Source organism: Takifugu rubripes, chromosome 11, assembly GCF_901000725.2.
Source record: "Takifugu rubripes chromosome 11, fTakRub1.2, whole genome shotgun sequence".
Taxonomy (NCBI): domain Eukaryota; kingdom Metazoa; phylum Chordata; class Actinopteri; order Tetraodontiformes; family Tetraodontidae; genus Takifugu; species Takifugu rubripes.
Window position 1 is genome coordinate 2,746,632 of NC_042295.1, and position 14,224 is coordinate 2,760,855.

A 14,224-nucleotide genomic window follows, 5' to 3' on the forward strand; every position below is an offset into this window, starting at 1 on the left:
TGGTTGTTTCATCATTTTATTACAAATGTACAGCTTATGAGTTTCCATTGATTTGACCTTTAAACGTCATTGTTTCTTCTACATCATAGTTTCTTTTATCATCTTCTGTGAAGACAACGCTCCAGTCAACTGCCTCCCAAATTTTGCCTGGTAAAGAAAGAAAGAGGGACAGTAACAGCAAAAGTCACAGTGCCAAAGGCCCGGTACCGCGAGGTTCTAATCCAGCAACTGTAAATGACACGTCTGTACTAGTTTGGGACTCGTCCGAGGTCACGGGTGAGTTCCGCTCGAAGAGATGTGGCAAATCTGTTGAACGTGAACCATTCTGGAAATGTGCATGAGCGGAATGGGAAGCAGGAAATGTGTTGGGCACCAACCTCCACCGTTGCCATACAGCCAGCTGTGCTTCAGACTCATCCCGCTGCCTCGGCCCAAACGCAAGGCAGCGTCTCCTATCTAAGCTTCTTTATCTAAGGCCTGTGGAAGACTCCAACTTTCAGTGTAAACATACTTCACCCAGCTAGTGTTTTTAACAAGTGCTATTTGTGCAACTGGAACCAGGCTGGTTAACTTTCACCTCCACCCGCGCGGACTGTTGTTCTCTGTCCTGATTTATAAAGGATCTGCGATATGTACAACAACCAGTGACACCGAAACAACGAGGCCTGCACTGGCGTAAAGACTACAGATCACAATGATGATTTGGTGACTAGATTTTTATAAAGTAAAGCCCATTTTAGCTTCAAACTGACGCAAACGTCTCCGTGAGTTACCGCAGCGCTCAGTCAAATGTCCTTGTGACGACCAGGACGACCCTTAGAGGCCACGACACTAAAGCACGCTTTAAAGAAGTCGTCACATGTATAATGTGATCTATAACAGGCATCTGTGTAGCTCTCGGCAACACAGAGTAGAACAAACCAGGGACAGGACGCACAACCTCCACAAAGCAGATAACAGACCAGACTTGTGGATCCACTCAATGTCCTTGATCACGCTGGTTTGAGGTGGAGAGGTGAACGCGGAGGCTGGGAGAGCTTAGAATGGAATGGACAACACATATGGCCTAGATCAGCAGGTCCTGACAGAGAATCACAAAACAACACATTCATGACGACAGACATGTACTCATGAGGAAAAAACAAATAAAATAAAATAAAAAAAATCCGCAAAAATGGCGCCCTCTTGTGGAGAGAAATCCTCCCTGTAAGCGACGCTGGTTCTGTTGCTCCCCATGAGGCTCATTTAATGGGAGCACAACAGAACGGCTACCGAGGCAGCGCCCTAAAAACATGACAGCGGAATCATCGGCGGACCTGGACGTGCCTTTACGTTCTACTGTAAAAGCCAGATCGGGTTAATCTCTAAACACAAACTTAATTTAGTAAAACTGGTTATAGAGATAATTCTGATTTTGATATGCAGAATTAATGAACCTCCAGTTTGTGCCTCCCGACCGGCGACGGCTGCTGTACCGACGCCACCACAGGATCAAAATGGCAGCTGGGTTTTGTGTCTGTCGCAGCGGCTGAACGGAGAGACGAGCCGGGCCGCCGGGAGCCGATCGAGGGCGGTGACCCTGCAGCGAAGGCGCCCGACCCCAAGCTGAATTCAACTGTGCATTTTCATTTGTAAACTGTGAATCAACGTCGCCGTTTTTCTTTAGTTGAGAGATGAGTAAAACTGACCGGCCGCCGCCGCCATCGCCGCGGCGCCGTCGGGGCCCGGCTGAATCGCCGCGCTGACCTGCAGTTCCGCAGCGACTGAGAACTCCGACGGACCTTCTAGGTATTAAATAGCATGTGCTCGAGAAATCCACAGGTTCTTTCGTGTGCATGTTTACTGAAATCCCAACGAAAACGTTCAAAGCTCATATTCATCCGTTCTGAAAAACAATAAAACCGTTAATTCAAGAGGACAAAGACAGTAATATCAATACAAAAGAAAACAAAAGCATTTTAAACAACAAATCCTAGTTATTCCAGTGTATGTCAGTATTTTGTTTACTTAGTGGTGCATGAAAGAGGAATAAAATGAGAATAAAAGGGAGTGGGAGTGGTTCGGGCTTCATTCACTGTGCACGGCCACCTCCATGCGTGATGTTCACAGTCGCACTTGATCCGTTTCCGTACGTCTAGCTAGACGGTAGCGGGTTGAAATCCCATATTCAATCCTTGCTCATCTTTCCTGTTTGTTGTGTTACTTTACTTCTCCCGTGTCTTTCCTTCCTTCCATTTGCTCCTTTCTCCCCACGACTCCTCTTCCGTGTTTTTCCCAACTATACTGTAGTTTTTTTTCCCCAATTTTCTTCCAGTCAAAGGAGTCCTAGTCCACCCTTGCACTCGTCTGTCCTCGCTCCCTCTTTCTTCACGTCCATCACTGTTTTTTCTCCCGAGTGGTGATGGTAACCAGCTGCTTGGCAGCCTTGGCGATATCGTAGGCGCACTGGATGACCTGCTGAGTGAGGAGCTGGTAGTCCACCGCGGGGGCCCCGGGCTCTTGCGGGGCGGCCTTACGACACTCCACCTGCAACCGGGAGGCACTGGAGGCCAACAGGCGGAGGGAGCAGTGGACCGCATCCAGCGCTGGTCGCTGTGGACAAAAGAGGTGGGGGGGGGGGGGGGGGGGAGGTGGAGTAGGTGAAAACAGCAACGCGGGGATGCGTCAGCACAACGCTGGGAATGGAAAACTCACTTTAGGGAAGAGCGAGGCCATCTCAGTGACAGCGGTGTGGATCTTCTCCGAACACGGGACAAAGCTAGAGAACCCAGTTGGGCGAAATCAACGGGTCACGGGGGTTTTAGTTAGTGGTTTTTAGAAATATTTGCCCATGAAACGCATGCGCTGTCACTGCTACCTGTCGTGTTTGGACTCCTGAGCAGCCCTGAGCAGCTCCTGGATGTTCTTGGTCACCTGTTCAGTTTTCAGGATTACATTCTCTGTACAAGGCAGGGTGGGGTCCGGTTCTCCTACCTCCCCGCCTCCACCCTCCTCGGGCTCCCCGCGGCATTCCTCCTCGCTGCTGCGGCCCAAGCTGGCGAGAAAAATCAGGGTCCGCTTTAATTAACACCTTGGATTGAAGAAGGATGCTGACAGTTTTCATAAATACCCAGAGGGGGTCGATCAGTCAGGGGCTGACAGTTCCAAATGACCCTCATCAAAAGGTGGCGTTGCACATTTAGCAGTTTAATGAGGAGCTTAAGGCACAAAAAGAGAGGCAGGAACATTTCATACTTCAACAGAGACACAGGTGCCCAACTCCTGCACCAGGGTCCTGCTCTGCACAGCATTCGGGCTACAATGAAGACCGGACCGGACCGGACCGGACCGGACCGCGTTACTGCAGAAGATCAGACCGGCCGACCGAACCCGGACCAGGTACTGAAGGCTTTCTGTCCTAAACACTACAGTTTCTCATCTGCTTCCATTATTAAATGGTGACATTAAAAATAATCAGTTTCTTTTTGTATAAAATTTAATAAAGCCCTCACAGACTGTTTTTGTTGTTTGTGTTGAAATGCATTCTGGGAAATGGGTTGATGCAGTTTTTGAAGTTTACATTCGTACTGCGTTCTATTTTTGTTGCTTTCCAGCAGTATTCTGCAGGATACACTGAGGAATTCAGAGAAAATTCAGTAACAATTTTGGAAAATGTGCCTGTTCATTCTTCTTCTAACCTTCTGACTTACACATTTCTTTTTGAAGCATTTCATGTCTCTTTATTAACCCTTTATTTTCACAATCCTGGAATGCATTGTGCAGACAAGCAGCGACCTCCACAGGTTAAATAAACTGAAATAATTGGGACCTTTTAAGTATTAAACAGTTTAAACACGTTACCAACCACAAACAGAATAGGAAAATGACATTTTAAGGATGTGTAATATTTTAGTTTTTCCTTTATTTAAAAAAAAAATTGCAAAAAAGTTACTCTGGGATATTGAGTAACACCATAAAATTCAAAAAAAACTTTCTGACTTCCCTGTAGAGTAGCAGATAAAGACCTACGCATCAATCTGCATGGATGGTTCTACCAATCAAATGTACCCTTATCCATCCATCATCACACTAGCGATAGCGTAGATATGGTGCCAGCACAGCCTTACCTTAACGAGACATCGTATGTTTGTGTGTTGTCATAGTCGCTGTCATTGCCGCTGCTGTGCTTCTCTAGTTTAGGCACCTGGAAACAGAGCAACGGTACCGTCAGTCACCACAGCCGTTACCTCGCTCACCGAGTTAAATGGCTTCTAAGATATATTGAGGGGCTTCGTTTCTAAATGGCAGCGAAAAATGGGAGCGAATGGGAACAGGATTGATTCCTGGAGACATTCCCTCATTGCTTCTGCAGTGGATTCATTATTTATGGAATTCATTAGGGACAGAAACACAACAGCTGGGAATAATTGACTTCCAGTAGTGCAGAAAGAGGTGGTCCAAAGTGGGACTGTACCACTTTGGACCCTTTAAAGGAGGAACAGGTGAAGTAGGACCAGATCATCAAGATCTCACGTGTCTGAGCAGATTACTGAGCATTACTGATTCCTCCCGTCACATAAGGATCGGTGCTGGAAAGAATACTGGAGTTCTCCTCCATTGTTAGGCAACGGGTGCTAAAGCTCACGAGAGGAAGACATCCACCGTCTGGAGCAGAGAGATACAAGCAAACATGGCTGTTTCCCCTCTCAGGCCTGTTGGATATAACCCCCTGGAGGAGATCTCCACTGTGGAAGCATTAAAAAGAGCCTTCAGGAGTGAAGAACACTTCTGCAATGTGTATTAGCCTTGTTTCTGTAGATGTGAGTCCGAAGGCTACAGAACAAAACGGTCCTATTAGGAAAGTGAGTTAGAATGTTCAGTTTTCAAGGCAAAAATAATCAATAAAAATAACCAGGTCAACTGGTGAAAAACAGTGATCTACCCTCAAGATCGGTGAAAATCTCACAGCTTTAGAGGCATAAAAAATTGGGGTTTACATTTATTTTATGGTATTTTTAGAATGGAACCTGCATACTGACCAGGTATCTGCCCATCTCTGTAGATCCAGACAGATGCTGACTGCCATATGGTGCTGGGCCCCCTGGGCTGCCCTTCCTTACCTGTGAAGAGAGGGAAAGGAGAGAAAAAGAGGGAAGGAAACAGAAAATGTAGGGAAGGGTAGAAGTTTTAATAAAAGACAGAGAAAACAATAAGTAGCTGAACTGAAAAGCGACATGACAGACGCGTTTAGAGAAAGCAGCGTCACATTACCTCAACAATCCTGTCACAAAACCAGATCCCTTTTATTCACATATCTAGACAAAACTGCCTGCGCTATACGTTTGACACTAAAGTCCCCATCGCTAAAGCGCTAGCGTAGAGATGGAGCGAGATCAGTGGGAGGGCGTGGTATTAGTGGACATGGGAAACAAGACGATGACAGAGAAAATGCTTACATCCAAAGGCTGTGCTGCAGTGAGCAATGGGACACAGAGGTGAAGAGAGAGAAAACAGACAGTGGTTAATTCTCTGAGGATGGATCTGAGGAGTTGGACTCGCAGCTCCATGGTCACGCCAGGGTAGTGGTGGTTTGCACGATGCAACTTTAGCACTTACGCTGCTGGCTGATGCCACTCACGCCACCTGTTGATCAGCGTTCGCTTGATTTGATCAGAAATTAATCAGCTGAACAGACCCGCCTGAGGTGATAAAGGTGCAGAGAGATCGCCAAGAAATTAGAGGCTTATAGTAAACCCGTTTGGGGTGCTTAAAAGATCCAGATCAGAAAGGGGGCTGTTCTCGGGAAGCTTGCGTTTCAATGGGGAGACTCAACCCTCTCAAAGAGAAATATCAGGAATTCAGATGCAGAGACAGAGAAGGGGGGGGAAAGAAGGATCAGAAATGGACTAGCACACATCTTTTAGGCCAAGTAGAGACAATCATGGCCAACAAGAAGGAAGGAAGGTTCTGGCGGAGGTCTAACTTACACTGGGAGTGTTGAGGGGCTGTAGGCGGGCTGCTAGGGAGTCCAGGGCTGGGGGACCATGGGCCATGGGGCCAGGGGGGGCGCCAGGCTCATACATGGAGAAGGCCTGGCGGTCTCTTCGCGGATGGGAATAGGGGGTGACTGAAGAGGGACCTGACAGTCTTGGAGGATCCACTCCTGGCCCAAAGATGCCCAAAGCCCCTTGGCTCATTCCTCCTCTTATTCCAACCCCTTGCCATTGGCCCACTCCCCCTCCTCCATCACCAGGCCCCCCGGCACCATGGCCAGCTGTGCCCCCAGCCTTCTGGCCTCCTTGCAGTACACTGTTCTCTGTCTGCATCCGCGTTATCTACAGGAGAGGAGGAGGGGGGGATTAGGGAAGGATGAGAGGATGTGTGTGGGGGGGGGGGGGGCAGAGGAGGTTAAAAGGGAGGGAGGAGGTGTCAGCTGAATGGTCATTGATAAGCATTCACAAACACAAATACAGAATTAAGGAACAGTTGTATCGGCTAAACTCAGTACTGGGGAGGAAGGGCATGACCGATGGCGTCAAATGCTAATACACGCTAGGCTGTGGAAGCGAGGTGGAAGGATACATACCTGCGCACACCGACCACGTACACTCCTCCATGCTGCCACCACTTCAAATGGGAGTGAGTAAAGGGATGATTCACATGCACCCAATTCCTTCTGACCACATTCTAATTCCACTACCAGAGTTCTGCTGTCTGCAGGAGGTACCTATAGGCAGATTTCCCTGAACTCCTCAGAACTCTTGCCTCAAGTAAAAATCAGATGGATGGATACGATGGCACTAGTGAGGTCACGAGTCACAATGAAATCACAAAAGAATATAATGAATGACGTGATCGTAATGACGTGATCGGAGCTTCTATAAAATAAAACATGGAGGTTTCCTGTGTATCGGAAAAGTGGAGCCCACAGACAATAAATGATGAGCTTCCTCACCACCTTCACTGCTTGTATCTCCCCGTTTTGGGTTTCACTACCAGAAAAGTTGCTGTTTGTTTGAGGTCGGGAGTCTCAGACTTATATTATAGGATATTTAGGGACGTTAGGCCTCTGCAAGGCTAAGCAAGTTCAGATTTCATCTTGCTACATCTGTGGGCAGTCACACCAATAAGCAGCAGTGAGGCCAGACCAGTGGTATCAGCACATCTCCATGTTAAAACATTGTCTCCACCATGTTTGACATATGATGCAGCAAGCTTTGGCCCAAAGGTTCCGGCTCTATTTCTCCATTTTAGCCTTTTCAACATTCTGATACATCTTTAACCTTAGTTATCCAAACTGATTCCGGAACAGGAGAAGCTTCCTTCAAAGTGGAATCAGATGTTTTATGGTAACCAGCAGATTCCACCTTTTTGTTCTCTACACGGATGATGATAGTTTTTGACAGCAAAAGCCTTTTTGGCTTTTCTTCCTTCCGAGTTTTTCTTTATCCCGCAAAAGACTCCGAGATCATGCACTCTAGATGTTTTATAGAACTTAGATGTCATCCACTCACTCTGAACTCTGTGACTAGTTTGCATATTTTGTCAGTCGTGTTGACAGCTCTGAGAGTAACTCTACATCTCTTCTTATTTTTAGTATTAGAATTTATATAAAATGCTTTTTTTTTTAAAATTGAAACACGAACTTGAGATGAACTGGGAGATGAACTATAGTTAATGCAAGTTTAGTTGCATAAACCTTATGCACGAATAAAATGATTCACACTTTCATTTTATTGAATAGTGTTCTGTAGTGTTTCACTCCCTTTTAAAATCCAGTTTTTGGTTAATTTATCAATTGGTTGGATTCATTTGACGATTTACTTTGAAGTTAAACCAAAATTTTAAACACATTGATGTCTGTTCTATGGCAGCAGATGGCGGTCAAATACAAATTCACTGTTTGTGAACCACTAATAAAGGAAATCGGTGCCCTTTTGACTGTTACATGTATTCTGTCCATACCTCCTTCTGAAGTCGCCGGAGCTCCTCGCTCAGGTTGTTATTCACTTTCATCAGCTGCTGCACTTTGGCTTCTGAAGAAGCCAGGGCCTTCTTGACCTCCAGGTACTCCTGCAGGGTGATGGGACCGTCCGACAAGTCCGACGAGTCCATGCTCTGAAATGTGGCATCGAGGAAGGTGGACATGAATCATTTGTTTAAAATGTTAATGGAAGTGACCATATATCCAGGTGCAGGAAAAAAGTGATTGCTGCAGCTTTGACCAGTGTCAAGGAAGTGGATGGAAGAGTTCCATCCCTCACCTTTGGTCAGGTAACTGCTAATAGAGTGGATAAGTAAAATAAGCCCAGGGAACTGGTTGGGGAACAGTCTGTCCATGGGTTTCCTCTAACTACCTCTACCTAATATCTAGTGAGACTCTAGATATGTTTATGATGTCCCTTAGAAGCTAAAATGATATGTAGCAAAAAAAAAAAGAGTTGCACCTGGACGTGTAGAGGCTCTCAGAAATAAGTAGCGGTTAACCTTTGCACGGTTGCTGCGCTGTGTGTTGTTGTTCTGGGTGGTCAGTTCACTGTCCGTGTCTTCATCAGAGGCTACGCTGTCATAGTCGTGTTGGTCGTCATCGTCCAGGCCCAGATCTAAAGGATCTAGAAATACAAGTGTAACTTTTCACTCCAGATTCATCCAGCCTCCACTTATAATTTGGTTTTATATGATAATCATAAATCAAATAGAAATTCATTGTATCTGCCCAATACAAATGCATTAAGTAAAAAGACTCTTTTTCAGTGTTATTTAAGAATTAAATAAAACAAAAAAACCTGTTCGTATCTTACCGATGGGGCTGCTCAGACCCTTCCCCTGCTGTCTCCTTTTAGCATCACTCAGAATGTCAATGATGAGCGTGGCGAACTCCCGGGCATTGAAGCGGGCCAGCTTCTGACGTCCCTAAGGGTAAAGAAAGTGATCAAGGACGGTTTGGATGTTATTCACAATACAGTTAAATTATACTCAGTTAATTTCTGCATCCAACACTTTTCACACAGGCCCTAAACCAAAAAAACATTTTCTATTTATTGGTTTCTGAAGATCACTTGATATGTAAGCCTTCGATCCTTTAGGCTGGAACTAATTTATAGATAACTATAATTTATTGGACCTCACTACTATTTAATTGATTACCCCTTGTTGTGCCATTATGGCACAATACGACAGTGTTCAAAGTCAGTGTTTACACAGTTTTACACAAATAAGGACAAACGGAGAGATAAGAAAAGCAGGAAGTGCAAAGCAGGTGTGAGAGAAATTAAAACACAACTGGATTAGGTTTTAATTCCTGCTCAATTATTAAGGATTAATCCTCGACTTGATAAAAAAAAACCAAATGTAGGCAGCGTATTAGTCTAAATGGCACTGACGGTTTCCACAGAAAAGATCTGGACTTATCCGCGTGTCTATGTTTTGTCTCACCTGATTGCGAGTGGCAGAGTATTCAGGGTTGACGGGGAGGAAGGGCACAGCACTGCGTTCTGTCACCAGCGTGCTGTGGTTCTGGGTTGTCAGCCAGACTGGGGGAAAAAAATACAGAAACCAAAATCAATGTGTTTGTCTGCCGTTGCCTGTTCGGACATGTTCCACATAGGCAGCGTATCCACATGCACACGCAATCAGACACACAGGAAGCCCAAAACATGTATCGACTCTTTAAATTGGATCTTGAATCCCACTAATCTGATTCAATGTCTGTTTCTCTGTGTGCAACTACTAACGAAGGAAATAGAGCTAGCTCAAATAACCTCTTTATTCCTCCATTAAATCAACTCTGACATCAACTTTTGTTTCCTCCAACTCTACATTTTATTCCAGTATTTTACTTCTCATTCTTTTTTCTAGTATCATAAAAGGTGGAAGTGTTTTTTGTCATTTGATATGGTACAAAATATGATGGTAACGAGGCAGAATGAGGCCCACCTGCATCATTTTCTCTGCGATCGACCTCGTCATAAACGTCCATTGCCAGTTCCTCAAACAGCCGATTGTTGAGCTGCAAAACACAAACAAACTTCATCCAAGAAACTAATTTACACCTCAGACTTTTTGCAATAAACCATGTGCTTGTCACACCAACTGGAGTTCTCACCCTTTTCCTAGTTTACTTTTAATCTTTTTCATTTTTTTCCCCAAACTACATGAAAACTACAGTAACCGTTATATGTGTTTTCATTAATAATAGTTGCCAATTAAGCTGACTGTATTGTGGCCTATGCTAAGCTACGCTGATCTGTTGAATGTACAGTACTCAGCGGTGAAATCGGGTCAGGCTGTAATGTAACATATCACATAATAGTACCGGTCTGCGCTTCTTCGCGGTCCCATTAGGTATTTATACGCAGAGAGTTTTTATTTAAATCCCACAACACAACCAAACTCACTGCTTGTAGCTTCTTCTTGGCAGCCTTTGCCAATTCAGACAGGTCCAAACTACAATACACAGAAGAAAAGAGTTATACAGACAACAATACAACAGAATAAAGAAAGTGAGAGGGAGGAAGGAAGGAACAAAGACATGCATATAGAGATAAGATAAACAGGGGAGGAGGGAGGATGGGTGCAGAGCGGTACACAATAAGAGCACATACAGTATGGATTTGGTGGAATGCAGGGTGCAGTTTTTGCAGGTAAATATCGGGATATACATTAGCATATACATATTGCTGTCAACTGTTTTCAATTTATTTACAAATCAGAAGAGTGTGAAAATACCTATTTCTGCTGTAATGACACACTGTATTAAAATAGTGCAACACTATCACAGACACACACGTTATGAGCTGACACAATGCAGAGGTTTAACCACATATGGCTAAAGGTAAACGTGGGGGATCACGAACAAATGTAGGTGGAAAAATTGTCTGCAAACTACCATCAAACTTTGTGTGTGCACAGAAGATAACATTGTCTGCGGTGGGTCTGTACAAAGAGGTGAAAGAAGCCATTATGGGATGGTTAAATGTGTGGCAGGAGTGTGATGCTGGAATTCAGGAGCAACAAATCATGATTTTCCACTGGAACTTACAATTCAATCTATCATATCTAATGAGTGCAGCTGTGCTGTGGTGGTAACAGGAGAAACATTATTTAAAACCGCTCCAGCTTGTGTTGTGTTTCTAAGGCAGGGCTGCAGGCGTTTCTCTCAGCTGCCGCCTCAGCGAGAGCTGTACAACCTGAATTTCATTTAGAGTTTAACGCTGCTATCGACATCGGTTACTAATGGAGCCACCTGATTCTAGCTAAACTTGAGTTGGCTACAGGGTTTAAACTTCAAATCAACAAAGAAATCACCACTCCCACTGCAGGTTTGTTTTAGTCATTGAGCACAATTACTTGTTTAGTTTACTTGGGAACTCTCTAAGAGACAGGGCAGCAAAGTGAGCTGAAATGAAGGGAGGCATATAGAAAAGAAACAAGGAAAGTGATGATACCTCTGTGTCGGACACTTAGGACGAGCTCTGGCTCCACCAAGCACAGCAAAAGAGAGAGAACATAGGATGAGTGTGGAAAAAAGTGGAAACAGAAAAAGGAGGATAGAAAAGTCACATCACAACTGGTATTATTATGAAGGATAACCATTTTACAGACCAGAATAGAGGAATGAGATGGCAGCGCTCGCATACAATAGATGATGTTCCGCACCACTTCCTTTCAAATGCCTTTTGGATGTGGCCGGTAACACCCAGCTAAATCACGTATGTCCGTGTGTTTCAGTGCTAACTGATGGGATCTCTGGTATTTGGAGCCCCTTTTACACATGCACAGTAGGCAGAAATTCAATGTTTTCACGCACAACGTGTGCAAGCTTGAAAACCATTAAGCTTCGTTCCTTCAATGTGACGATATATGCTCACAGCCTCTTTTACAAGTTACGCTGTGTCAAGTAGAAGAGTTGAAAAAGTCAAAGAAGTGCGGCAGGTCAAGTAGCTGCAGACTAAGAATAATAAAAAAAGAGAGCGTCCATGCATTTGTAGCCCTCCATGCACGTGAACAAAGGATACTTTGAGAGAAAATACAGTTATCCTCATCCATACCTGTCTGCCATTTGAGGGATGATATAATGAACATTCTTGTGATCTGAGAACAAATGGGTAAATCTACTCAGCAAAAGTCACCATAAACTGTCTTTAATAACTACTAATAAAACTGGTGGAGTCTGTTACCTGGTCGCCGTCCACAAAGGTAAAAGGCTAGTCTGTCTGTCAATTCATACTGACACTCAACCAGCCTCTCTGCCAGCTCTATATGGCCCGCCTGCCTGGAACAGACACACACACACACAGACACACACACACACACCAAGAACTGCTTTCATTTACCCGTAAAGGAACTCAAATGGGACATTTCATTCCAAGTACTCACAAAATGTTTAGAGGAACAAGATACTTGGGGGGGCTCCCGCAAAAAAAGCAATTTTTGAGCAATTGGTCGGTAAAACGACTTAAGAATAAACGAAGAAAAAGGCAAAACCGTCGCATCGATCAGATACATCAGCGCGCGGAGAGAACTTGACAAATCATGGGAAGGTGCAGAAATGTGCCAACACAGTAGCAGGAAACTCTTACACAGCAAAAACGTCCCGATAACCAGAGCACAGGGCATCACATTAAAGCAGCAGATCGGCCTAATGTCCCCCATCACATTAAACACATAGTGGTTCATTAAGGATGTGACATTGCTGAAGTGGGACAGAACTCACTCTGCTGCACTGCAACCACACCGTCGGCCACTAAATGTGTCTGTGTGGATGCAGATTATGTGAAAAGCAACAATTAAAACCAAACCTTTTGTTGATGCTAATGCTAAAAGCCCAAATACTCACATTTACTTAATCATCCATCATTGTTGTTTGTTGAGCAATTAAAATGACAATTCATGCACCTTGAACCTGAGGCCTTTAGTCCTTGTACTAGTAGGTACGTAGTATGTTAAAAGGTCCTCATGCTCTTCATTTGTTCTTGGCAGGTTGATACGCTTCAATAATTAGTTAATTTGGGAGGCTGATGGATCAAACTGAACTTGAGTGTTTGTCAATATTATTCAGGTTTTAACTTTCTCGGTAAGTGTTCTTGTGTGAAAATAGCATGCGCTGCCTCTAAAATCTTGAGAGGTGGTAAACAATAATAATAATCTGGGTTACAAGCCAGATTTACGTTCCCTCCTATTACTGGGTGGTGTAGAGTGAGCATAACCTCAATATTTGGTCTAGATACTAGCAAAACGGTCCATACCTGGCGTAGTCCATAGGGGTGCGTCCGTTCATGTCGGGTGCACCGGGGTCTGCACCGTACACCACTAGCAACTCAGCCTGTAGAATTTGACCTGCCTTTGCTGCCACATGGAGTGGAGTGGTGCCTTTTTCCTAAACAGTCAGGTAGATACACAGACTTTCAGCCCCGGAGTAAAAAAAATATTACTGTATAATTTGTCCAGAATGAAGTGCTACAAAGATTGTTTTTTTCTGACCGGATGAAAGAAATTGGCTTGAGCCCCGAGGGACAGGAGGCGGAGACACGTCTCTAAACTCCCCGTCCTCACACTTGAATGGAGTTGCTAAACGATGGAGGTAAATGAGAGTGATGATTGACATCAACAATACAGTAAACATACAGTATATTCTGATGGTGATGATGTTAGATGCTCTTATGCCCTTTATTGCTTTGAGCACTGGGTTCCGTTGCTGGTTTTGACTGTATATCGTGAGTCCTCACCTTACTGAGGTCCTTAGTTGTGACACCATCATCGTCTCGACAGGGTAACTTGTGCACAAAAGCCAGCATCTGGTATTTGGCTCTGATGAACTCTGACTTGGTTGGACTAGACGTTAGGAAGTAGAATTCAAATGCATGGAATCAGAAAGAAGCTTTGCCAGTTCAGACCATGTGACCACACAGCACACTCAGTACGTTTACATGACGCTTGAACGGGATAAATTATTGCTTTAATCCGACTATAACTGGACAACTAATGTGCACCATAACGCGTTAGTCACACTGATATCGGAGTTGTCTTTAACCGACTAAAACACCCAGAAAATGCCTTTGGAAATGGACTTTCTCCGGCATGTTCTAATCGGAGTTAAACTAGGCAACGCCTGTGGGCACGCTGCACAACCCCCCACGGTGGCCTATGACCCTGGAACGATAATCTCGGAATCAGCAACTTATGTAAACAATAAGTACCGTGTACGTTACGTATGAGATGAGGGAAGCTGTACAATTATCCATCT

At 44.6% G+C, this 14,224-nt stretch overlaps 1 protein-coding gene across 4 annotated transcripts in view; it reads right to left on the reverse strand.

Annotated features, from left to right (window-relative positions):
- Positions 1-14,224, reverse strand: part of git1 (G protein-coupled receptor kinase interacting ArfGAP 1) — an 18,053-nt gene continuing 3,829 nt past the window's right edge. Inside the window, exons 4-21 of one of the 4 annotated variants that reach the window (XM_029844349.1) lie at positions 13,707-13,812; positions 13,462-13,548; positions 13,227-13,357; positions 12,159-12,253; positions 12,030-12,072; positions 11,427-11,453; positions 10,377-10,425; positions 9,916-9,988; positions 9,415-9,512; positions 8,781-8,892; positions 8,467-8,591; positions 7,945-8,097; positions 5,967-6,314; positions 5,019-5,099; positions 4,107-4,183; positions 2,858-3,034; positions 2,695-2,758; positions 1-2,592 (exon numbers count right to left, since the gene is read on the reverse strand). In XM_029844349.1, coding sequence (XP_029700209.1) covers positions 2,377-2,592; positions 2,695-2,758; positions 2,858-3,034; positions 4,107-4,183; positions 5,019-5,099; positions 5,967-6,314; positions 7,945-8,097; positions 8,467-8,591; positions 8,781-8,892; positions 9,415-9,512; positions 9,916-9,988; positions 10,377-10,425; positions 11,427-11,453; positions 12,030-12,072; positions 12,159-12,253; positions 13,227-13,357; positions 13,462-13,548; positions 13,707-13,812 — 2,062 coding nt within the window. In that variant the 3' untranslated portion in view covers positions 1-2,376. The remainder of the gene's footprint in view (positions 2,593-2,694; positions 2,759-2,857; positions 3,035-4,106; positions 4,184-5,018; positions 5,100-5,966; positions 6,315-7,944; positions 8,098-8,466; positions 8,592-8,780; positions 8,893-9,414; positions 9,513-9,915; positions 9,989-10,376; positions 10,426-11,426; positions 11,454-12,029; positions 12,073-12,158; positions 12,254-13,226; positions 13,358-13,461; positions 13,549-13,706; positions 13,813-14,224) is intronic. The other 3 variants (XM_011608211.2, XM_029844350.1, XM_011608212.2) reach the window with 3 other exon arrangements.